Below are 26,051 nucleotides of genomic sequence, written 5' to 3'. Positions count from 1 at the left end.
GTTTTCTCCCTCCCTAGTGCAGAGTTTTAAAATCAGGCTCTTGACAACTCGTGCGTTGCTGCTCTCGCAGGGTTTTACATGGTGCTGGAACTCATAGGAGTATGTAATGAAACTTTAAAATTGTGTCGAGTTTTGGAAATGTTCACCTGTGGGGGGAAAAAAAAAAGGGAAAAAGCCAACCTACAGAGAGTTTTAAAAATAGACCAAGTCCTCCTGGAATTCAATTACAGATGCCTGCCAGCTGCTTTCTCTGCCTGGGACCTGCATTTCTAGCTTCTCTGTTCCTCTGGATGTTCCTTGCAGGGGAACAGCTCGTGTGACATGACTGATGAACAGATGGATTGGCTAGAGAGGTACTCAGGTATGGGCTCCCCTGCCATCCCCCCATCCCACCTGCTGCTCAGGCCGTCCTTTCATAGTCACGATTTGAGCTGTGCAATTGTTGTACAATGTGGATGCCGGCTGTGCGGCTACTGCTGGGACTAGCACTTTATTCTTGTGCTGTGTGCAACGACTTTTTGAAAGGCTTTTTATTTAGCCCTGTAGCACTGCATCTTAGGAAAAAGAAAAAAAACCCAAAACCCAAAAAACAAAAACAGAGACAAAAAAATACCCCACCAGTGTAAGAATCGTGTCTTCTCGGATCTGTATTCTGTGTGAGTTTGCAGGCACACGTGACACCCCCCCATTTGCTAAAACACTGAAATGCAGGCACTGAGCAAAACTGCAGGCTTCATTTCCCCAGAAAACATATGCAGATTGTAACGTGTTCGCCCAAAAGTGCTTACACTGGATTCTCCCATAGTACGGACCCTGCCCCTAACGGGTGGCTTCCAAACTCATAGTGCGGGGTCAGAAAAAAAGATCTCTGCTTACTTATTAAATTACATGTACTGTCTTTTGTTGCGTATCGTCCTTTTTCGTCTGGTTGCAAATGATTCAGCTGTCCAGTTCCAGGGGAACATTTTCCAGCAATGTCATTTGGATGCAATACCCTTTTCTGGTATTGTCCTGTTTTACCCCCATAGGCTTTCTGTGTGCCCATCTGTGTGTGGCAGTGGCAGGAGCTTTCCATCCAGTCTAGCTGTCTGCAGGATCTCACTGGTTCTGTGCTGCCTCGCTCTCTTGGGTATCGTTTTACTCTTTGATTGGGAAGAATATGGTTTGAGGGCTTGTGGCAGAAGTTCATCTACTAATTCATAGAGGAGGGAAGTGGGGGATGGGAGGGAGGGAAGGAGAATAATTCTTTGGTACAGAACAACAATCCTCCAAGGACGTAGTTACAGCACTTTTTGTTAAAGTACAACATGTTTGTTTTCAAATGGTGTAGAAAATGCAGTGATTCTGTGGCTTAGGCTATTGCTTTCTTAAGACGCAGCTATGATGCTGGAGCAGATGCAGCTGCTCTGGGCTGAGCAGTTCCCTACTGGATGTCTGGTCCCACTGATTTCAGGGGAAACTACTTACGCGTGGGTCTTCACGGAACATGGGGTCGCTACCTGACAACTGGAGACGTGAGGCTGAATGCTAGCCTTGATTTGACATTTCTCAGTGATTTTTTAATTTTGGTGCAGGGATTCCATCAGAACTGCATTAGATAGGGATCTGATCCATAGCTTATAGATTTAACTGTGAGATGTGCCTGTTTACAGTGTGCAGTGCTGCCCTGTGTTAGGGATCCCTAGGCTAGCTTCACATTCACTCACTAGCTGATTTCCCCAGCAGCACTGTATAGTTTCCTCTTCTGGAGCTGTTTTGTTTCTTGTTTTCTGATGCTCCTGTCCATAGCGTTGCATGGCTGTGCCACAGACTGCCATGAATTGAGTTCAGATCAGCAGTCGTTTGCTGTTTGATATGTGTCTGTATGTTTTTTTTTCTCTGCATAAGATATTAAACTGCGTTAAGGGTTGGAGCTTCCAAATTTTTTTAAAGGATCCCAGTACCTCTGTGTGAATGCGATAAAGCTGATGTCTGAGAAGCGTGAGAGCCATAGCAAGTCAGTGGAGCTGACAGATTTCAAAGAGCCGTAGCTGGTTGTGTAAGACACTGGCGGTGGTTTGATGTAATGCTGTTTCCAGACAGTGTGGGGATTGCGTGTGCCAGTGCTGCGTGTTGCCAGACAGAAACCACAGCAATTCACCCTCAACGTAATTACCACCTACAGCAAAGCTAGCAGCTTTTAAATGAGGAGGAGTGGGATTCTTTCCCTAAGAAAACACCGAGTTTAAGTCGTTCTGTAAATCAACCTAATCTCTTCATTAGAAGGGAGAGGAATAGCGACAAGTCTCAGCCAACGCTGCACATAATGAAATACTGCTAAATGCTCTCTTTGATGCTGAACTGTAGCACAGGCAGGATCCAGAAAATCAGGTGGCGCTTCTTAGAACTCGCACAGCGTTATGTGATGGATTTAGATGTGCAGCACATTCTGTGTTACGAGCAAAGCTTTAATGTGCTTTTTCATTACCTTGCTTTCCCTCTCTTTGGATTATTATTACTATAATTATAACCGTAGTTATTTACAGGCTATTATTTGAATGGTTGTTTACTTCAGTTTACCTCAAATAGCAAGGAACATCGTTAGAGGGGAAAACACCAAGTTTAAAATGTCATATTTAAATTCCTCATTTGTTTTTCCTGCCTACCTCACTAATTCCTCTCATCACTATATTAATGGTGGTTGCTTTTATGTGGATTTGAGGGGGTTTTTTTTGTGCTTCGTGGAGTGCATATGTGCAGAAACAGTCGGGGTTAGATAGGAACAGATCAGGGAACTACAAGGTGGTGACGTTTGCACCTGCTCCAGGTCCCCTTGAAGCCAGTGAGAGGATCTCTGATGAAATCAGAGCGTTAATGGGATCACTCTGGCCACACTTTCCTCTCACCCTTGCTGTTAGCACTGCCTGCTCCGTGTTCACTGTAGGCCAGTGACTGGATTCTCCTCCTTTGTGCTAACGGAGCAGCATAAGAAGGATTACTCGTAACCAACTAGGAAGTTTTCTACGCCTGTCCACGAAAAGACTGCTTGTCTTTATTGTTTAAGGGGTTTCTCAATCATTGCAACTGCTCCTCACTGTTACAAAACAAAGGTAGTTGTAGTAGAATGGTGGATAAGGAGAGCTCAGATCAAAACCAAGGATTCTTTTTGCCAGCAGCTTGGACTGTGGGGACCTAAGCACCCACTGTCCCTTCAGATAAGCTAAGTGGACCTATGGTGCTGTGCTGCTTTCACATCTGCCTGCTTAGCTTGCGGATAGAATCAGATACTTTGGTATTTATGTGATCTATATTATTCCTTCTTGTAATTATGAACGTGCAGAGGGGTGGATATTAAAAAAGTGATTTCTTGTGAGGCAGATACAGAATATCAATCATTTGGATGAAGAGAGTTTAGTTTTGCTCATGAATGTTCTGTGTTTGTACAGTACATGCCACTGAGGCTGAAAGATCGTTCTGCCTTAGCACAACCTTAGGGTGCCTTCAGTGAAAAATGTATTACAATATTGAAACTCACTGACTGCCAAATACACTGTACAAAATATGGAAGGAGTCTCCTTTTCCCCATACAAAAAGTGGGAGGAATGCCTGTTATCTGGTTATGAAACATTCTAGCGGTGTACATCTGTATTTAATCAAATCTTCTGGGCTGAATGTACCTGACAGGAACACCTGTCTGACTATGAAATCAGCTCAAACTTCTCTGTGTTCTTCTTACCTTGTAACTAGCAACTGCTCCAGCACATTGTCTTTTAGCAGCCTAAAGGGTTCAACTATTAGTTTTGCAATAAGTCCTTCTGTAATCTTGTTGGCAAAGCATCTTAATTAGTGATGTAAGTAACAACTATGAGAGCTGCATTCGATCCATCTGAGCTCCTAGTTGGGGAATATTTTATATCAGGCACGTCCAACCCACAGCCTTGCAGGGCTGACTCCACCTCTTGCACCTGCTGCACACACTCAGTCAAATTGAAACCTGTGTGTATTGCACGTGGCATGCACTTGTTCTGCTTGGTGAGCAAAGCTGGTGTGAGTTTATTAAGCAATGTATGGAAAGCATGGCAGATATCATTTGTCCTGATAAAAAAAGACCTGATTTTTCTAAAATCAGTTTATCTCACCAGGCTGTAGCCAGATGAATTGAAGAAACAGGAAAATCTCTCAAAATAAATTTGGAGAGTAATTTTGCTAGTTTCAAATGTTATGCTTTGGTGATAGATGAAGAAACTGATGTTACAGATACAGCAACAACTTGCGATTTCTCTTAGAGGTATTGCTAATGAATATAATATCACTGAAGAAATGGCTTCTTTGGTGCCATTAAATAACACAACTAAATCTCTTGGTTTGGATGAAGCATTAAAAATTGCATTAAAGTGATTTTCTTTAACCGTTGTCAACATATCTGGTATAGCTACTGATTGCACCCTGGCGATAGTTGGTAAGAAAGAGGGACTTAAAAAATTAATAGAAGATGATGCAATTGCCAGTGATCATATTTGGTGAAATATCACTGCATCACACATCAAGAAAACTCAGGTAAGAAAGCTTTAAAAATGCCTAATGTGCAAATTGCCATCAAAGCTTTGAATTTCATAAAGTCCAAGGGTTTATATCATCAGCAATTCCAGGAAGGAGTTCCTTAAATGTACGAAGAATGGATGCTGATTATGGGAGCATCATTTACTTTTTGAAGGAAGGTGGCTAAGTTAGGGTAAAGTGCTTAAAAGATTTTAGGATTTGCAAAATGAAATCAAGTCATTTATGGAATCAAAAGGGAAATCTTGTGCCATAATATGAAGATGAAAAATGCCTCACAGATTTAGCATTTTTGGTGGATTTGACCACTCATTTTAATGAGTTAAACATGCTTCTTCAAGATGAAAATCAACTTATCTGTGTTATGTTTCAAACAGTAACAGTGTTCAAAATGAAACTTAAATTATGGCAAGTTCAAGTGATGGCAAATAGCTTTATGCATTTTGATGTGTTGGCTAAACACAGCCTTATGAACAGTGAAAAATACACAGCCTTGCTTTCCATTCTGGTAAAGGGATTTGAGAATATGTCTCAAGATTGCCAAAAAAATCATTAATTTTTTGGTCTATTTGCAACTCCATTTTCAGTCCACGTAAGTATATTACCTGTGAATTTTCAAATGGATTGTATAGAGTTGCAATCAGACATTCAACTCAATAAGTCTCTTTACTAGACTTACATAAGACCTCTCTTACCAGAGAAAGCTCACAGTCATGCCTTATTCATGTCAACACTTTTCAGCAATATGTACATTTGTGAACAGCTATTTTTGAGGATGAACCACAGGAAGAGTAAAATTTCATCAAAAATCTCCAGTGAACACCTTAAGAACTCACTAAGAATTGCAACCACTGCCACTGAACCAGTCTGATGTATTAGTTTCACAAAACAAGGTCAGATATCCCACTAATGTTACATTTTTGTTGTTCTCATTTCTTAATGTCTTAATTAAAAAAAAAATAATGAAATCAATTGTTGCTTATATAAATGAACTATATTATATATATCATAGGTGACTCAAGACAATTCCTCTTCATGCAGTGTGGCCCAGGCAAGCCAAAAGGTTGGACACCCATCGTTTATATTATCATAAATCTCGTTAACATGAATTATTCATCACCTGAAACGTTTGCACTGGCCTCACTTGCACCGGAACTGCTTGTGTCTACACTTTAATGCCAAAAGTAGAAGAAAGTTTTGCAAGTTATTTCTTGTGAATCTTGTCTCTAGGTGTGGGAGGAAACTGATGCATTCACCATCTTGAAATCGGTTGGCTATTTGATCACTGGATCAGTTAGTTGAGTGGACAGGGTAGACCATCCTTTGCAACCATTAAACATAGAAGTAAGATGCAATTTTTATTTCTATTGAGAGTGGCTATCTACCAGTTGGAGTGATAATTAGGCTGAGGGATGGATTTACAGTGGTGAAGGCGTAAACGTCCAGCTATGAAATCTCCAGCATTTCTTGATTCCCAGAGGCATTCAGTAGGCACGTGACCTGCTGCCCACCAGGCACATTTAGCATCTCCCCAGAAAGACCCAGTGATCTGTTTAAGGTGTGGGAATACAGTATAACATTCAGTGTGAAATAGCTGTCCTTTAATTTACTCAGCAAGTGTGATCCCATAAACCCCATGGTAGTTATTTACAGAGTAACATGCTCCCAGGGAAAGCTTTTTCTAATCGATAGTTGAGTTGTTCTAACTCTTTCTGCCTGCGTTGTGTAATTTGAGTAAAACTTGAGGCAGGAGGACAGTATTTGAAGGCAAGTTGCTTACCTGCAGTCCTTTTATTGCCACACCTACCTGCAGTGCCTTTATTGTCAGCGTGGCTCAGGACTGTAGCATCTCTCAGGATTAAGGCCACCAGGAGCCGGCAATTTCCTCCCAGTTCTGGTTCTGACTGCTACATTATGATATAAAATTTTATTTACATATCAAGAAACAGATGACAGTGTTTATCTCGGAATCCATTGTTATCTTGCAGCGTTTTTATGAGGCCGGTAGCCTAATGCTGCAAAGTTGTTTGCAGTGTTTAGCTCTTACACCTAAAGCAGTGAGGTAGCCATGGTAACTGACTGGCCTATACACAGGGCCCCAGCCTGCCTTCGTGGGTAGGTCAGAGCACGCACCTTCCCAGATCCTGCCTCAGTTCAGTGCTCCTTAAACATCTGGTGTTTTTAAAGAGACACTGGCTCAGGCTTTTTGTTTTTTTAATAGAATTTTATATTTAATTAGCAGTTGGAGCCTCTTCATTCTGCTAATGGAAACAATGTACAAAGCCGTTATCACTGTATATAAGTCTGTTGCCTGGACCTAAGTCTTGCACTAAAAATGTTAAGGGCTTCTCTACAAGGAAATTCCATATTAAAATTTCTACTTTACCACTGAAGAATCGTCCTAGCGTAAAGCTTAAAACAGCACCATTTCATCTCGGTCCTCTCGCAGATACTCAGAATGCTCAGCTTCCTTTGGCTTTCCTTGCAGTTGAAGGTTATCCTTTTCCTTCCTCATCTTCTCGTTGATTTGCAAAATACATGTTCATCGAGATGCATCTTCACTGATGATTTGTTCCTCTTCTAATCTATAATGAATTGTTGCAGCTGGCAGAGGTACTTAACTGTATATAAGAAAGCCTGAGCAAAATCCTTCGTAAAACTGTTTCATCTGCCATCTTGAGCTTGTCCTGTCCTTTTTTTGACACCATTTTGCTTCATCTTGGTCTGTTCTGTCAGTTCCAGTGTCTTTGCTAGAATGAATTATCGAGTGTGTTTCTTCTTATTGTTCTGGCTAGTGATTTGAATGTGAAGGTGGAAGAACAGGTCCATCTAGTATCCAGATGCCCTTTTCCAATCCCCTGCAGAGCTGTTTTGTGAAACAAGGTGACATGAATACGAGTTACTGAGAGGGAGAAGCTACACATCAAGGGTCACATATGTGGCATTATAACGTTGTTGGATTAGCCAGGAGGCAGGGAGGAAAAAAGCAAATGCAGAGGGACAAGAAGGAAGAAGAAAAGATGGAAGACAGCAAAGCAGGAGAGACAAAATCCAGACCCTCTCTCAGTCTTGTACATCATGCCTTTTACACCACATAAATCTGTCAAGCTTTTGGCTGTGTCTTGGCAGCTCTGGGTGCCACAGTTTGAATACTAATACTTCTTCCTACGTATAGTGAATTATACGTCAGGGAAGAGCATTAGGTATGTAGGCAAAGGCATCTGCATAGGTGACACTTGATCCTTAGCAGCTGAAAAGCCATTTCATCATCAGATGGAGTCACAGAGAGACAGAAAAGTGCTTAATATGTATAGGAAACCAATTTATGCAACAAAGTCGTTGCAAAGTTGTAATTAATCAAGGGAACTAAAGAATGGTGACATTCTGGGCAATGTTATTTGGGGCCAAATGAGGGATCTGGTGTTCATAGGCTGTCATCAGAACTGAGAAGTCTGATGCTGTGACTGTCTCTGCCAAGCAAAGGCATTCTTTAGTGTTTAAGAGGATGAAATATTTTGGACTTTGTTAGTACAAGAACAGAAAAATGAGCAGTGGGAGGTAGGAGGACAACCTTGGAGAGTTACCTGGCTGAGCAAATGAAGTCAGGTACCTAGGTCATCACCAGCAGAATGTCACCCTGAATAGTGGAGCCTGGAGCTTCTCTCTAAGAATCTGCCTTTTGTTCAAACACTGAAGTGGTTTCTACCTGCCATCATTTTTATACACGGCTGTATTATTTTCCTAAGCAAAGATGAAGACAGATAGATAAAATGCAGACCTTGTACATGTGAGGACTTTGTTAATGTACTCCAACGCATGGCAATTCTGTGTTGTTTTTTTCCTGTACAATGTAGAGTTTCAGCTGATATTCTGAGTGACTGTAATGCTCAGTTCTGGGTGTCTCCTTATTGGAGATTTAATAAAAACAATTCTTCTCTTGAATCTAGGTTGCGCTGCACTGGTTTTGGGGTCTAATACAAATATACTTGTTATACTTCATGTTCTCTTTTAAACACATGAGGATTGCCAGAGAGGATCAGACCAGAGGATTAGAGTGCTGTCTCTCTGTGTGGCCATCACCAGATGCTTCAGAAGAAAGTCTAAGAATCCCCACTGTAGGCAGAATTGAAGTTTTCTATTCTTCCTGATGTCTTGGGATAATCCTTAACAGTAAGATCATAAATCTGTGGCCCCTAAAGCATGAGATTTTGTCTTCTTTCCCATAGTTGTTTTTTTAACATTTACTATTGTAGCTGTTTTTTCTTGCTGTCTACAGAAATGCACAAATCCTCTTTGAGTCTTGCTGAATTCTTGGCCTTGGTGACTTTCCATGGTAATGAGTTCTGCCATCTAATCGTGTGTGGGTTAAAAAGTATCACTTTTTTATTGGCCATCTCTGGATTCCTTTAAAGACACCTTCTTATGTAAGAGAGGAAATAGTAATGTTTACCTTCTGTCTCCTTACCATTCACATTGTTCAGTCCTGCTGTCGCACGCATCTTCTTTCCAAGGTGAGCAATCTCAGTCTTTAGTATGACATGTTTTCCACAACTCTTATGTGCTCTTAGCACTCCTCTGATCATGCTGGGAAATGGCAGCTTCTTGTGGACGCAGAACTTAAGATAAAACCGTACCACTGACCTAATTTAGAGCAATAACTTTGTCCATGCTGTTTCCCATCCCATTCGAGCTTTATCAAGGTTTTCACAGAGATAAGCTAATCAAGAGGAGCAGCAATGCTGCATTCAGAATAGAGATTTTTGCTAATAGTTAGGGCAGACTGAGCTGCAAATTATGTAGCTCCTAGGATTGTTGTTGGGTTTGGTTTAGTAATTCTTTCAAAGCACTGACTGGCTGACATGCATGTGTAGTCAAATTTCCAATTATTGCAACTGTAAAGTTCATCTTGGTTTTCATAATGCAGTTGAGCCCTAGTATTGGGATGCTGGCATGCTATTTATCTAAGAGATGTCATTAGTGAGGATATCATCACTCTTGAAACATAGTAGAAAAATTGCAATCAGTTGTAGGATTTCCAGAGCAGGTTTTCTGCAGGCTCACCATCAGTGTACGCGATCCTTAATAGCTCTAAAGATGCACATGACTTTGTATTACCATAGTTACGTGCTATCCGTGTAGGAACATTCCAGTGATAATATATTTCTCCGTAGAAGCAATAGAAATGGAGGCATTATAATGACAACAGCTTCGTAATAAATGTATACTAAAATGTATTATGATGAAACAGCCTCTGCACATGTGCAGCAATCTGATCTCTGTCATAAATAACTCAGCAATTTTAGCAAATATTAAATATAAAGGGGAAATTTAATATTATGAGTGAACAGCTTGCATATTAAATTTTATATAAACATGAATCTGTCTTTTACTAGTGGGAATGGAGTAAGCTGAGACGGTCTCTTGAAAATGCGTCTCCGTCTCTCCTTTGTCTCTAACTTGGAACAGCTGGTTTAATTTCAGGAAAGTTTGGGTCATTTTTTCAACCAATTCTAGAGCTGCTGGACTGTGTGGTGGTGGTGTATTTTTTCTGTTCAAACCAGAAGAGAACTTTTTCACCGGTCTTGTGAAACTTAGCATTTAGAAATGACTGCTGCTCCTAAAATACAAAGACAGCTAGGAAACTATTGAGCTCTGGTTTGACAGCTAATACACCTCTGAAAGTTATTAAAAACAAAATGCTACTCTGTTAACAATGTTTCAGTTTCATTCAACAGCTTTGGCTAATAGAAAAAGGTTTATGAAACTTCTGCTGCAGTGTTAACACAAAATCAGAGTCATTTCACGGCACTCTTCGAAGGAAATGATTAGGTTTATTTGTTTGAGCTCATCAAATCTTAGGCTCCAAGAGTAGAAAGCTAATATTGGCTTCCAATTTAAAGGGGAAGATTGAGAACTGCTTTGAAAATTGAGAGCTTTTCGTATTAAGAGATGCCTTCAAAATTCAGAATGTCTGTCATTCGGAAGGAAAGTTCTGTTACAAAAACTTCAGACGTCAAGAAAGACTAACTTCAAGGTCCAGTCACATCAGTTTTGTGAATCCATAGTTTAAGCCAGGATATATCCTGATTGCCTCTGGATAGGTGCTTAGCTTGTTAATGACATTAATGGAAGTTGCAGTAGGTTGACATATTATAGTCAACCTACTATGTTGTGAACCAAGATGGGCAACTGATTCTTTCTTGGAGAATAAACTTGCCAAATGCTTTTTTTTCCAGCCTCCCAAGGAATTCAGTGTTCAAGTCATCCTAGAGCCTAATTCTTTCTAGTGGCAGCATAGCCCTTGCTAGAACAGCAACAGAGCTCAGGTCTTAACGAAGTTTATTTTAGTCATGAAATTACCATTTTTCATACTTTCGGAAGGGATCCTTTTCTTCTGGGGTGGCCTTACCCTGGATTCTGGATCCTATTAATCCTGGAATCCTGGATCACTATTAATTCCTATTTACTTGGCCTCCTTTGCTGCCAGTGGATGCGCTGGTTTGCTGATCTACTGTATAAGGAAGAAGATATCAGGTGCTTTGCAGCTACAGCCAAGTGTCAGCAACTGTATTTACTGAGTATCAGTGGCATGAATCTGAGCCCCTCTGAGCACACAGACTCAATCTGCCGAAGAAGGTTACTTAAAATATTTACTTGATATTTACAACCTCTGGCAATCAAAGTCATCAGTCAGACTCCTGAAGATGATGAAACTCCTTTGGTTTGGTTTCTTAATGATCAAAAACCCAGCAGCATATTTTGGGTTTTCAGTTCTTGTTCTTTTGGGCCTTCTGTCTCCGACCACACAGATTTCACATTTTCAAGTACTTTTTCTGGGACCTGGAGCAGTAGAAATGTCATGGGGTGTGTGGTTTTGTTTTGTGTGGGGGTTTCTTTTTTTAAAAAATGAGAATAGGAATTCTCATAGAAGCATAGGAATCTAGGTGCAGAACTTAAGGTACCAACCGTAATGAAAATGATAACACAGTTGAGAGAGTTAACAGTTATGGATAATTACCAATTAAGTTTACTGGAAAATTGTTCAAACTGCTGTAGTTTTGTTTTAACTCAGGGAACATTAATTATAGGTATTTCTAAATCATCCTTGTCAAAATGGATAGTTAGTAATGACCAAGCTCTAGATTTGTAGTATTCTCTAATGAAGCTCTGCTTTTCTGTTTGTCTGAAGTGCCTCCTGCTTTCAGACAGTGCAGTCGGTGCAGAAGCTGGCTTTGCTCCAGGTGGAAATTGTTCTCCTCTGTATAGAAACGGAGGAAGATGTTTTGTTTTCTTTGCAACGCTGAGCAGTGTAGCAAAGGAAGAATCTGCCTATCACTGCAAATAACACTAGGCCATCTTGTACTGCATCTTGACCCCATACAAGCTATGCTTTTGAGCTGATGTGTGCTCATTTTCCATCAAGATAAGTGCTAAGATTGTGTTTCTGTATACCATTGATAATGCTGGCCATTTAAATACTGCTGCTGTCTGGACTGCCCTAAGGTTGATTTCCATTAGCTGCTCCAGCTTTGCTGATTGGGTAGGAGCTGCATAGATCTCCTTTGACCGGCTGTTTTCAGTGGCCACAGTCTGTGCCAGACTCTTAAGACTGTGAACTCCCTTGGCCCAATTTTGTATGTTGGCCTTTACAGTAGTCAGTTCAGATCTTTTCTTTTAGGCTGTCGAAGACCCGAATTTATACAGTCTTTAGGCACCTAAAAATGCAAGTGTGCTTGGAAGTAGATGTGCATGCTCTCACACACTTCCGTTCCCTCAGGCCCTGTCGCTGTCACACAAAGCAGAGCTCAGCGCTGCCCCTCCGCTCCCTGTGAGGAGCTGCAGCCGCCATCAGGCCTCCCCTCAGCTCCTCTGCTCTGTGCTAAGAAAACCGAGGGACCTCAGCTGCTCCTCACATGTCTTGCTCTCCAGACCCTTCCCCACCTTAGCAGCCCTCCTTTGGATGCTCTCTAATATAGATTTTTATGTCTTTCTTATGGTCGCACCAAAACTGTTCACAGAACTTGAGATGTGACTGCTCCATCAGTGCGGAGCAGAGTGGGAGATTGTGGAAAGTAGTAAATGAATGCTGAGACTTACTTCCTTTTAATATCACGGTCTCAAAACAAACAAACAAACAAACAAAACAAAAAAACCAATGGTAGACATAAAAAGCAGCTCTCAGTATAAGTAGCTCAGACTAACAGGGAACACGTTTACCTATTTGAGGAGGTGGTACATATCATGCTTTAATGGCATATCCATGGTAAAACCAGAAGGTACTTATTTGTTATATATTCAACCCAGAACTCGTGGCAAATCCTCTGAAAGATTTCCTGAGTTGTGCTAATCTGAATTAGAAGATAATGTGTTTTAGCAGATGTATAGGTTCCTTCATACATAAGTGGCGATGTGACTATCTGAAATGCCTTAGCACAAATTCTGTGTATATTTCTGAAGTCTCTTCATCAATCTTAGCTAGTAGAAAAGGATGAAATTGAGAAATCAGTGGAGCTGGTGATGGGTAAAAATGAGTAGGTGAAAACTGAAATCCTGAAGTGCCTCCTGAGCCACTTTGATAATCCTAAGTCAACAGCGAAGAACCTAGCGTATCTAATTCAAAATAGCATAAGCAATACCTCTGCAATACGTCTTTTATCTAGTAAATCGGGTATCTGTAGTGCTTGGGCTTTCAAGTTCAACACAACAGCAAGATAGTGAAACAAAGCAATGTAATGAAAATACTATTTGGCTACTCCATATTATTTTTCCCTAGCTACCTGTTTCAAATTGCTCTCAAAGCATGGTGGTACTGATAAGTATACATCTAGAAATTGTCTATTTTTGTAAATGTTCACATTAGGACACTTAGGGGTAAATTTTCCTTGGAGAGTGCGGGGACTTCCATACAGTAATCTTTTTAACAAATAATAGGATTTATGCGCGTAACTCCTTGTGCATCACTTTGAAGGTTTACCCCCTGCAACATAGGATTTAAATAATTTTAGTCGTTGAAAATTATGCTTTTCAGAACTGGTCTTTTTCTACAGTATGTTACTGATGTGACAGTCATACATGCTTCTGAATAATCACGGTCAAATCTTACATTGTTTTCTTTCAGTGGTGGAGAACTTGTGTTATTGTGCATCTCAATGCTTTACCTCACGCAAGACAAAGTTGCAAAGGAGAAATTACATAGGTACAAGAATAGAAATAAAAATCAGTTTTGTGAGTGCATGTCATGACCAAAGATGGGAACCATGTAACTAAGTGAGCAACAGGAAAAGTGACAGATCTTAACAGTAATATTTGCCATAACAAAGACCTGTTCTGTGTATACAAATGTTATGACTGTAGATATCGTATATTTGAAGTAAAAAGAAAAAAAGAATGGACCTTTGACTAATAAGAATAATATTTTATGGCCCAGTAGTAAAATCTTATACAAAATCTCACTGTATTCTGGATGCACCGGTGCTGAAGTTTTCACTAATCCAAACAGTTTTCTTCTGCTGCTGTATTCGTAGTGATACTGCAAAATAAATAGATAGATAAATAAATAAATAAATACAATCTTTCTTTTAATATGATATTTTCCTGAGCTTCTTCGGGGTGTAAAATTGGGCAGTTAACTGTTTTTCTTGCAATGTATCCACTATTCTTTTCACTATCTATATTGAAAATAGACTGGTAATAGCATTTGTTTTGCAGTGTTTCAGCGCTCTAGCTTGAAGCTTTATGTGAAACCTGGGTGTGTAAAGGAAAGAATTAAGAGACTGTTAAGAAGTTAGCTACTTTTTCAACCACCGTGTCTCAAACCTGGAGAGGGTCATGCTTGCCGTTCTTCTGTCTATACCTGTTAATGAGTCTCTGCAGAAGTCACAACCTCAGGTTTATCAGTTAGCATTGGTGATTTAGGCAAGCTGTATTAAGACAAGTGGGATTAATACCAGATTTGGTAGAATTAAACAATGGCACATTTAAAATGTGAGGCGTCTCTGCCTAATGAGAGACAGCTGAGAGGTGTGGGTGGCCAGTTCTGCTCTCCTAGGAGAGCTGTGTCATGAAGTCTGGTACATATTTTGTTGTGGGCTTCTTTTTTTTTTTTTTTTTTTTTTTTTTCTTTTTAGAATTGTATAAAAACTTTTGCCAGGCAAAGTACATGTCTGCTTCTTCTCCTCAAGCTGCTGGCAAGGCTCCCATTGATTTTAGTGAAAGCAGAGCTGGACAACAGCTGGACCTAACTTCATTTTTATAAGCGCTTTTTCGTAGGAGTGAATAAATGCCCTGGTGTGCTAATAACTTTGCTCTTGGATGTCATATATTACTAGTCAAAATATATCAGTGTCAACTATCAGTTGGCTATTGTAACATCTTGTTGTAAGAGATCAAAACCAGGAAAAAGCTCACTCTGTGTAAAAATAAACAAACATCACCCCAAAGCAGACAACCTCCCTCACTCTCTGAGCTCCCTGGAACTTGCTCACAGCATGAGGACAGCATTTTTCCACTTTGAGGCCATAGTAGGAGTCAGGGCTCAGAAGGTCCACTCCAAGCTTCTCCTTGCACAACTCTGTGCGCCCTGGTAGCTGTGTGCCTCAGTTAATTCATTTTGGAGATGAGACAATAATGCCGATGCCATCTTCCATTTCATGATGAGGTTGAATCGTAAATTAATGAGGAACTGTACAACTTTCATACTTGGTAACTTCACAGGGGACACTTTCACAAAACTCATCCTTCCCCTGCCCTGTTTCACCACCAAAGGAAATAAAAGAACAACATAGTGTAAAAACAAGTGGAAAACAACAACAACAAAAAATCATCCTCGAGCAGACACTCAGATCAAGCAAAACAGAAATTTCATTTACAAATGATGAGAAAAACTAGTAGGTGTTTTTTTAACAGCTTTCACTGAACATCAGGCTTTAAACCTTGTCTGTATTTACAGTGGGAAAAAGTGGCATGATATTTTCATTGATTCAGATGACATGTTTTTTGTCACCCTGCTTGTTCTCCTAATATAGACCACAAGATCTCCTAATAGTTTCTGTTTGCGAACCGGTCTAGTGTTCATTTAGTAACTGCGAGCAGCCCTGTGCACCTCTTCTTAAAGTATTCTAATTGCTTCATGCACTTACTTTTGTACATATGTTGCTCTGAAAGTAATGCCTCCTATTTATTTCTATGGGAACTACAACAAATACAAGGCGCACAATAACACTGTTTCACAGAGCAAATTCTCAGCTACAAAATGCTATTCTTCGACATAGTCACCAGTATTAGCTATGCATTTTCACCAGTGGTGAACAAGAACCTGTACAGTGGAGTCATAAAAATCTGCACCAGTGGACATGACATACTGCTGTTGCCACTTCTGAAATGCACCACCTACCACTTCACAGTGCTAACATCTGCTGTTTGGTCTCCATAAACACTCAACAACATGGATGAATGTCAGTGAGTGCAACTTTTTCTGCATGGAGGAATTCAGTGAAACACCGTTGCTTCATATGTCAGTACTTCTATGTCAGATGCCGTTTTGTCAGAGTGCCCCTCTGTTGCCATCTGTCACAGGGCAACAAAATATAATGGCATGTTGGTGGAAAGGTTCAAGCACTACTGCTATGCCACCAACATCTGCTTTTGCCATCGTGGGTCAGTGCAATAAAATAGGAGGCATTACTTTTGGAGCAGCCCTCACATCTCAGCAGGGGCAAAAGGCAAAATCATAAACCACGAATGAAAAAACTCAACCCCTTCTATCTCTTTCCTAGCTAAATTTGTCTTCAACATCTAAGCATTGTGTTTTACATCTTTATCTTGCAGGCTGAAGTCATCCATTATCAGATTTCTCATGCAGATAGTCAGAAACAGAGTTCGTATCTTTTATGTTTAGACTGGTAAGCTCACTAGATTGAAAACCTTGAATTTCTGATGAGAAGGCATGTTTTATTTTCTAATCACTCTTGTAGAGCTTCTCCAAATCTAATCCAATTTATCAGAATTCTTCTTGAATTGTGGACACCAACTTTTGATGCAGTATTCCTTCAGAAACATGCCCCGACACATAGATAAGTAAGATAGTTTTATGAATCCTACTCTATAGCTCTGGTTATAATTTCCAGAGTGGCATGATTTTTCAAGCTGTTGTTCTGCTGATTTTTGTCCAAGACCTTCAGATCTTCCCTAGAATGAAGGCCTACATTTTATGGTCTTCTTTATTGTTATTACATCTCTAACTCAACTTAGAAGTATCTGGACATACTTAGACACAAACTGTTTGCTTCTTCTCAGTTGAATAAATGATCCGAAACTGTTATAAATGTTCTGACCTCATCCTGTTTTCTTTGTATGTCCTTTATAAATTATGTTATTCTTCTGTGCTTTTCCATTTGCTTGAAAAAAATATCAGGCAGACAATAGGTTTTTCCTGAGGTTCCCTATTAGAAGCCTGTGCACCCATTTATAACTTCTTGGTCTAAGTTTCAAATTGAATTCTGTCTTAGCTGTTAAGCCATTTAGCAAGTATCATTGTGGGGTTGTAGCACTGTAGATTTTCAATCACAATTTTTGCCGTATAGGAATGTGTCATTCCACCACTTTATCAGACTTTACCAGAGTGATATTTTCATCATGAGTGAGACCAGAGAAGATAATAATCAGAAGCTAGAGAAGGTCTATGTTTTTAAACCCCATATTGAGACAATTACTATGACACGATGCTAATACTATAACTGCTGCTGACTTATAGTAGCTTCCTTTAATTTTGCATTAACGGAGCTCAAAATCATCCATTACTTTATTTTGCCCAGAACTGATATAAAACTCACAGCTTATATTTTATCAGTGTCATCATATTTACATTTTTGACAGTGTCATTGCACATTAGATTTCTCATAGTTCTCTGGGATTTTGTTTCCATTTCAACCTCCCCAGAATGTATGTTAGTAGAACAGATGTCCCAGTCAGCTCCTCCGTAATATTTAGGTGGAAGTTACTGAAATACAACATTCATGCATCCACCTGTATTAGTATGGGGCTATAGCCACATCATCCACTGTATATGAGGAATATTTGTTGGACACGACTACCTTTTCTGTGTTATCACTGATCATTTGAACATTCCTACCTCATTGTTTTATTACAAGTGAAAGCCAGAAGAGACAACCAGATTCACCATTTCAAACTTTGGAACATCATGGACCCTAAAATATTTAAATTCCTTATACAGTGTGCAAAGTTATATAATTATATAAATAATTTTGGTGCTGTTGCACATGCTGAAGCAAGTACCCATGATAAACCTTCCAAACACGCTCAGGCATTTCTTCTCCACATGGAACATCCTATCCCAACGTGGAACCAGCATGTTGCAGTCTCAAAGACAGAAAGTGAACATACCATTTTATTAAGGCATTTAAATCAAGTTTAAAGACCAGCTAGTATAATGAAATACTGAGAAAATCGTCATTTGTTTGTGTCTACATGTTCCTATTGGAATAATTCTTCCCTATTGGAAACTTTTGTCTGTCAATCTCAAGCTATTTAAAACTGCAAGAACAATAACCAGTTGTTGCTTTCTTGTGTCCTCAGTCTTTATCCTAGCTTTTGTTAGACACAATGCAGTGGTATTCACGGGTAACAATAAGACTATTATGTTTCATTGTGGGTTTTTTTTCAGGGCTATACAATGTTCTAGCCATTATAGAAGGATTACAGTCAGCTGACTGATGTTTACATACCATTTCCATACCCTAATAAGAGGTATAAGGGAAAGTTTATTGTAGCCAGTGGGGGAGAGATTTGACTTGGAAGGGTGGGATTTCTGCTGCATGAAGAAACATAGTCAAGGGAAGACAACACTGTACCGCCTAGTCTGCTTTTATTTTTGGCCTCTGCTTCAGTAGTATGAGTGTCAGTAATGGTTGCTGCAAACTGCTTATTCATACCACTGCTGTGCTCGTTTGCTTTTGGGCAATATTTATTTTGTGGCTGTGCTAAGTTGGGAAATCGTTCACAAGGACACCAATGGCATGACTGTCTTACTTGCCCTGGCAGCAGATTGTCTCGTCCAGACGATGGGACAATTCTTGACTTTGTTTTTTGGCATTCCCACCAAAACATACGCAGACACTTATGCCAGCAGGATCAGCACTGTTTTTTTTCTGGGAGCAGGGTCTTTTCAGCGTTCCTTTCTATGGTACCTCACACAGTCACGCCCTGGAGGTAACGGGAATTTCTGATATATTGCATAAGCATCTGTGCGTTCCTCGGCTCCAGTATGTGCTTCTGGGCTGCAGAGAGCAGTTTCTTCTCTTTGTAGTGGCTGCTAATTTCACAAGAAACTAAATGACCTGGGGAAGTCACACGGCTTCCCAAGGTCATCACAAAGGGGCTGAAGATCCCAAGCCTGCATCATGTGGGGCTGAGTCTGAGGGCACATTTTTGATACATCTCTTTGGCAAAGCAGAGGTTCCACTGCGTTCCTGCTTTTCAAACACAATGCTTTTGACTCTTGACTATTAGGCTTCTAAGAACTGTGTATGTCTGGATTCATGAGAGGTTAAGAGAGGGAGGGAGAGAGAGCGAAAATCCTAATAATGAAGACTTACTCCTTGGGGGCAAGAGGTGATGTCTGCGTCTTAGTTTGCATACAGTCAGGGAAAGATTCCTCATTCTATAGCCAGTTGGAGAAGCATATTCATATCACTGCTCCTCCTGTTGACTTTTGAAGGTAACAAGGGGGGAAAAATGATCTGAGATGTGCAAACAGTTAATGTTTTTGCAGACAACATGGCCAAGTGCTAAATTGTTCAGGTTATTAGTCAAATGCTATTTCATGGTCCCCAGCGTTCTTCCTGATAAAATAAAGGCTGTTTTGATTGAACAATAAAGCTTGTGACTGTGGGTATTATTTTTAACTATATATTAACTATAACAGACATATAGATGCCTTTTGGTGTTTCTTCCCGTGACTGCACTGTGACTGTTTATATAATTTACCATGGCACTCTGTTCGTCATCAGTGGACTACACAGATAGCCAGTTAAGGATGTTCCCTCAAGCTTTGTGGTTAATCAAACAGTATGGCAAATACCAGCCTTTCCTATTAAAGGCATGTCTTGATGCAGTGCTCATTCTGGGCTGGGTCCTAGCTGGGTGATAGGAAGGATTTCTCCTCTGTGATCCCATTTGTTTGACAAAGCTCTATGATTCTGTGATATATATGACTTGAAGAGACTTTATTCTGTTCTTAGTTTCTTGATTCTTTGCTAATATGTTCGGCTTCTTCAGGAGATGTGGAAATGAGGCTCACTTTCTTCTGGAATTTGCTCACAACTAGAGGCAGGATGCTGAGCAGGTGGAGCTGGAGCACTTAGCAATCTTGAAATTTCTTACGAGCTGTATCTTGCCCATGCATGCAGGATTAATCTGCACTGCAAACTAGGCTGGGAAAGAGTCTGCCTCCATGTGTGATTCGGAGATAGATGGTTCTTGGTCTTATTCTGTAGTGTAGACCACAGCTGGCTTAAGTTCACCTGAAAAATCCACATAATAAATTCCTTGGCACTACAGATGTGTAGGCGATGCTTTTACTTTTCTTGCAGGTGTTGTGTTTGTGGATTTTGATATTTTAGTATAGATCTTGGAATTTTCTTGGCTAATTGAGTGAATTTTTGTAGACTGTGTAGACTCTATGAAAACATCAGAATATGAGAACTAGGAAGGAACTTCTGTTTTGCATTGTCAGCCTACATACAGAGATTACTGCATTCTGACCCTTGTTTGAGATGGACAAGCCCATTGCTTTTTGAGATCCATGTAGCAATGAAGCCCCATGGTGGCCTCTGCTTGCTTTTGGAAATATTGCTAAGTTAACAGAGACATTGAGTGTGGATAGCACTTCCTGAGATTTTTGGGGGGTCTTGCTTCCTCCCTTGTTGCTGCCTCTGGTGGTTACAGAGATGTATAGACTGAAAAGCTTATGGCTACACTAACATGCAGGTGTTGGTGACCTGTACGTTCCCTGTAAGTACAGAGAATGCTTCTGGTAAATATATTTTTAAGACCTGTTTTTCATTAAAGCCAATAGGTGAGTAAATGCAAAGAAGAAATCATGTTGCTTTGCTGCCTAACTGTTGTAATGAATAATTTTTCTCCTTCTATGGTAAACATCGGAAGCCTTGCCGTACTTATTTCCAAATAAAATCTCGAGTATTTTATATCTATACCTGCAGTTATTGTCAACTGCTGCCTCTGTAAATATGAGTGTTGACTGCAGGTGTTCCCAGGAGACCAAAGGCAACAGGAAAATGCCAAGTGATTGGTACCCCCACTCTTAATTCAGTGCATCTTGTTTTGCAGAACATATGCAAAGTGAAAGGGGAGCTCTTCAGAGAGCTGCATGCAAATATTGACTGGTTTTGGTTTTGGAAGTAAAGGAACAAGGAGATACAGAGAATGCTTTTTAAGCTCTTCTATCAAATGTCATCTCTCTGTTTTAATATTTCATGTGATGTGGCTTCTTTCAGATGATCAGTTGGATTATATGAGATCAGAGAAAAGGGAGTGATACTACTCAGATGCAGAAAATAGGAAGAAAGTACTGCCACGGCGGGGTAGGGCACAGGCACGCAGACTGCAGTGCATTGGTTCTTTGTAGAACTTGTTTCAAAATACCCAGCTTCCAGGTAGTCAGTGGAAATTGTTGAGGTAGAGGTATTTCATTTATCATCAGTAAGTTTAAAATAATCTTCAGACAAAGCTTGTACAACAGTATTTTAGGATTCTTGCCACGAAGTGTGTTAGATAAGACCATTAGACGCTTGTTTTATGGACAACTTTTCTGTTTGTATGCTTACTAATTAAAAAGGAAAGACCTAATAAATTATGTATCTATGATAAACAGCTTGCTTTTCAGACAAAGGAAATTGGCCAGTACTGAAGTTTCTTATGCTATTTTTACATTTCTCTTAAAGGGCAACACTTTAAGGAAAATACTCCTGTACCGCTACTTTAAAGGAGAATATGGAAGTGGTATGAATGGGCCTCTGTCTGCCAGCTACAGCAAAACTGCACAAGTGGGAGGTAAATCAACACACATCATTTAAGAAAAACAAAACTAGCAGCACCGTTTTTTAAAAAGGCGTGTTGAATGTGCTCCAGGGATTTAATTGGTAAATAAATTGAACAAGTTCTGTAATCTGTTAGAAGAGAGGTTGTGTGCACCTGTCTCAGATGGCTGGTGTGAATTTGCCAGCACTAAAAAAGCGGATCTCTCCATGCCCCCAAGTCAGTCCTTCAGTTCAATTCTGATTGGTAACACCATTTGCTAATAAATCCACATCCAGGAATCCAGCAAAGCATGCAGCGTTTGAACAAAGCCACTGCTGTTTCTGGAAACCAAACAACTTTTTAGAATTCCAGATCCTTCACTAGCACATTAAAAAAATAGGATATAAGGGAAAGCTTTTCACAGATATATCAGTTAAGCAATGAAATAAATTTCCCAGAGAGGCTGTAGAATGTCAGTTCTTTCAAAACAAGGCTGTGAGGACCCGCTGTAACTACTGTGGGCAGGAAGTTTGAGTGGGTGTTCCTTATTACATCATTTTTATATGATTCTGTTATAGAAGCCAAGGTAGATTACAATAAAATGCTTTCTAATAAAACCAAAAATAATGTATGTCATAGGAAATATGACAGAATTAAGTGTAGAGCCACGTCATAATAAAGCTGGCCGTTGCATTATCAGCATATATTAAAGGCATATCCAGGTTTGTGGGCTTTTCCAAATGTCAGTCAACTGATCCTCTTATGTCTGTTTCAGTATTGATGCTGGAAAAATTCTGAGTCTGAGTATCTTGTACATCAGTTTTTCCCCTGGCAAACAATAGAATACAGTATTAGTACTTTGTCTTTTCTCTGTGAAAAAATGTGTATATAAATGCATGACTTCGTTAAAAAATGAGAAACATTTTGTCAGGACTTCTTTGATTAAAACAGTGCCATATTTTTTCCTCGTGTAATAGGTGCAGCTACGTGTGTATAATGTGTGCATAGCAGGAAATATGATAATGAGTAATAATAAAAGATGGCCGATTTAATGAGTTAATACAATTTAGTAAGATCCCTTTGAATCACACCTTTAGTTAATTTGTGTTAAGTCTCAGTTCATTAAGAACATCGTGATGTTACTGATCTAGGAATTAGACTGGCAAATACATTTAGCTAGAAGGTCATACCCATAACCTGGGTATGGATTTATGAGTATACAATCTTTGTTTAGATTAGACCTGAGAAGAGCAGGTTTAAAAGCTTTTTCAGACCTCTGGCCACACATGTATGTTAGTGTATGCAGTAATGGAATTAAAAACAGGGTTCTGTGGACAAATCAGTTTCATTTTGATCTTCTTTATTGGCTGAGCGCTGTTAACAGAACAGTAGTTGGAGTTTTTGTTTTGTTTCTTATGCTCGGAGACCAACATTGCACTTTCACACAAACATCTTGTTTGTTTCAAGAGGAATTTTGCCTCTAACAGAATTTCAGGATTAAATGAATTACATTGCTACTGGATGCAAAAGGCAGTTTTTTCTAGTAGATTTGTTTCAATATGCATACATGAAACAAGCATGAATGGTATGTATTTCTCTGACTTGCAGGTGGATTTGTAGGACAAGACTCAGATAAGTCTGGAGTATCCATGTTTGATATTCAGTGCCTTCTGGATAAAGAAGGTGCATCAGAACTTGTCATAGACGTTATAGTCAGCACCAAAAATGACAGAATTTTCTCAGAAGGCATTTTGCTTGGTATTGCGTTGCTTGAAGGTGGAAATGCACAAACACAGGTACTTATTTCATCTACTTATTCACATACTGCTTTTCAAATGCATGTAGTATGGAGTCAAATAAAAAGAACCTTTTTGCAGTGAGTTCTGGAGAGAGGTTATCACTATAATATGTCTTCCTAAAAAACTATTGTAAATATTCCATGTTATTATGCAGTATCTCGTACAGTAAAGTCTGCGACAGAAGAAAACATTTTCTCTGCTCTCCCTTTCAATGTTGTACAGTTGTTCTTTGCCAGCTGAGCATTATCTCCAGTTATTTCGTTCTTCACCTTGTAAATTTAATAATTATGATGCTTTCAAGGTTATAATAGCCTATATGTATATATATATATATATTCTGGAAACACATAGGAACGTTTTTCTATATCTCTACAGGTAAAAATTGGTCCTTTGAAACTGCCAATGTCTGTTCCAAAGGAAATAAATGCTTAAAACTATGGATTCTGGTCTTTTCACAAAGACTCAGGGTATCACTCTTACCCAACTTTAGCCAAATAAGATAGTTGTTTATTCTTACTCTGTGATCAGCAGAGAGGAGAGATGGCGTAAACCAGTCCCAGCTTTTCCCCATATCTTGTCATTGTCATTGACAGGAACCTAAATAACCAACGTATACTTCATTTCAAGACTGTAAAAGTTAAATGAGAGGAATCCTATCCTGTATCCTTATTCTGTAAAAAAGATAATGCAAGCTGTCACCTTTAGAGAGTGTCTAGAAAGTATTAAAGAAGTGAGGTACTGCTGCAGCTTTCTAAAATGAATTGGTAAGGCGTTGTAGAAGGACTTCACTTCTGGGACAGCTTTTAAACTGTTGAAAATGGTACTCAGCCTACTTGACAGTAATGCTAGGGGACTGTACTTAATAACCTCAAATATTAATTCCAGTTCTGGAGTTAGAAAGAACCAGGAATGTGTATAGGCTAAGCTGTAACATTAAATATAAATCTGGGAGTTTCCTGTTTCCTGTGGTAGCTGCATAATAACAATTACTTTCACTATTACTTGCAGATCGAATATTGTATCTCTAGAATACCTGGAGAGAAATGGGGAGTATCACAAAGTTATTTAACTTAATTGGGTAACTTTCTGACATTTGAAAGACTGCAAGTAGCATTGCTTACCATTTTATCAAATTTGAAAACAATGATCAATATTTGTTGCCAGTCTTTTATATCACTTTGTAAAATAATTGGTTGTGCAGTGGTCATCATTTTTTTTTCTGTGTGATTATCTTTTTTTTTGTTTCTGTATTTTTTCTCCCTTAGAGGACTGATAGCTAATGAGTATCCTGTCTTTTTTCCTTGCAGTATTCAACTTACCAGCAACTGAAGGAGCAAAAAAAGTCAGAAAAATTCTTTAAAGTCCTGTATGACCGTATGAAGGCTGCTCAGCAAGAGATACGGTCAACAGTGACAGTGAACACTATTGATTTGGGGAGCAAAAAGAAAGATGATGATAGTGACCTAACCATATCTGTACCCAAAAAGAGAGGTAAGGAGGCACCCATGTAATGCACCCATAGTGCACTGTGTTCAGGTTGTGTGTGTTGCACCACTGATGCTATGCTGTATTGATCAATAAGTTTTAATATTAATCATTGCTGCACTGCTTTATTTGTCTGTTTTTCTCTAAATTACAAACAATAACTTAAACTGGTTGCATGGAATTAGCATTGATGAGGTCAGTGAAGCTATGCCAGCTTGCACCAATAGAAGATATAGACCCATGTTTTTAGAGAAGCTGAAATGGGGCTATTTCACATGAGCAAGCGCAGGAAAGAATGCCCACCCTGTGGTCCTTCCATTGTTCTCATCATTTATTGTATATGCAAAGAAATAGTAGGGCTTTTTGTTTTAATGTTCTGCTTCGCTCTGGTTTGTGGTTAATTTGGAACATGCTATCCCTGCATGAATGTTGCTTTGATATTCTTTGTAAGTTGCCTAGAGGTCTTTGAAAAGTTAGGCACCAAAAAAGAAAAAGTTGTGTTCGTTGTTGTTGTTTTCTTATTGTTTAATTAAACAAGCAAAAACTGTTTCAAAAATTAAGGAAAATTATCTTTTCAGTGAAGGATTCAACACTGCACCTGAAAGAGGGTATGAAAGTTCAGTTAACAGAAGCATCTTCTGCAACATCCAAGGCTTACTCTGTATATAGAAGAGAAATGGACCCAGAAATAGATCTTATGGGCTCAGGAACAGATGCTGCAAACGCAGAGGAGAAGTCCACAGAAGAAGCAGTAATGAGTCCTGCTATTGCAATCATGCAGCCAATACTGAGATTTCTCCAGCTGCTATGCGAGAACCACAACCGAGAGCTCCAGGTAAAGTGTTTTTGAGCCAGGCTTCAAAGGAAGTATTACAAGAGCTGGAACTTCATGAAAGAGGAAGAACATGCCTGTGCTTGGCTTCTATTACAGAATAAGGGTGTCTAAAATATTGTTATTCTTTTGGTCCATGTGATAAACTAACCCTTTTCAAGAACTATCTCCATGCTCAGATTAAGTTCATGTTTATGCCTTCAGAGTGGTGTGGGAACCACAGCATAGCCACATGGAATTGAGAATTTTCTAAATGTTCCTGTTAGTGTAATTTCTGTGCACCAGCAGTGGATCAGTTACCATAAGTTTGAAAACCACAAGAGGCTTCTGGACAAAGTTTTGGT

At 39.5% G+C, this 26,051-nt stretch overlaps 1 protein-coding gene across 6 annotated transcripts in view; it reads left to right on the top strand.

Moving 5' to 3' along the window:
* The window catches only part of ITPR2 (inositol 1,4,5-trisphosphate receptor type 2), a 264,932-nt gene that overhangs the window by 161,088 nt on the left and 77,793 nt on the right, over positions 1 to 26,051 (top strand). For all 6 annotated transcript variants that reach the window (XM_046904326.1, XM_015291441.4, XM_015291434.4 and 3 more), the window contains 4 exons: positions 21,516 to 21,624; positions 23,200 to 23,387; positions 24,698 to 24,881; positions 25,454 to 25,710. In XM_046904326.1, coding sequence (XP_046760282.1) covers positions 21,516 to 21,624; positions 23,200 to 23,387; positions 24,698 to 24,881; positions 25,454 to 25,710 — 738 coding nt within the window. The remainder of the gene's footprint in view (positions 1 to 21,515; positions 21,625 to 23,199; positions 23,388 to 24,697; positions 24,882 to 25,453; positions 25,711 to 26,051) is intronic.

This window comes from Gallus gallus, chromosome 1 (genome assembly GCF_016699485.2).
Source record: "Gallus gallus isolate bGalGal1 chromosome 1, bGalGal1.mat.broiler.GRCg7b, whole genome shotgun sequence".
Lineage (NCBI taxonomy): Eukaryota > Metazoa > Chordata > Aves > Galliformes > Phasianidae > Gallus > Gallus gallus.
The sequence above is the reverse complement of the archived record's forward strand: the minus strand, read 5'-3'. Positions and strand labels throughout refer to the sequence as shown.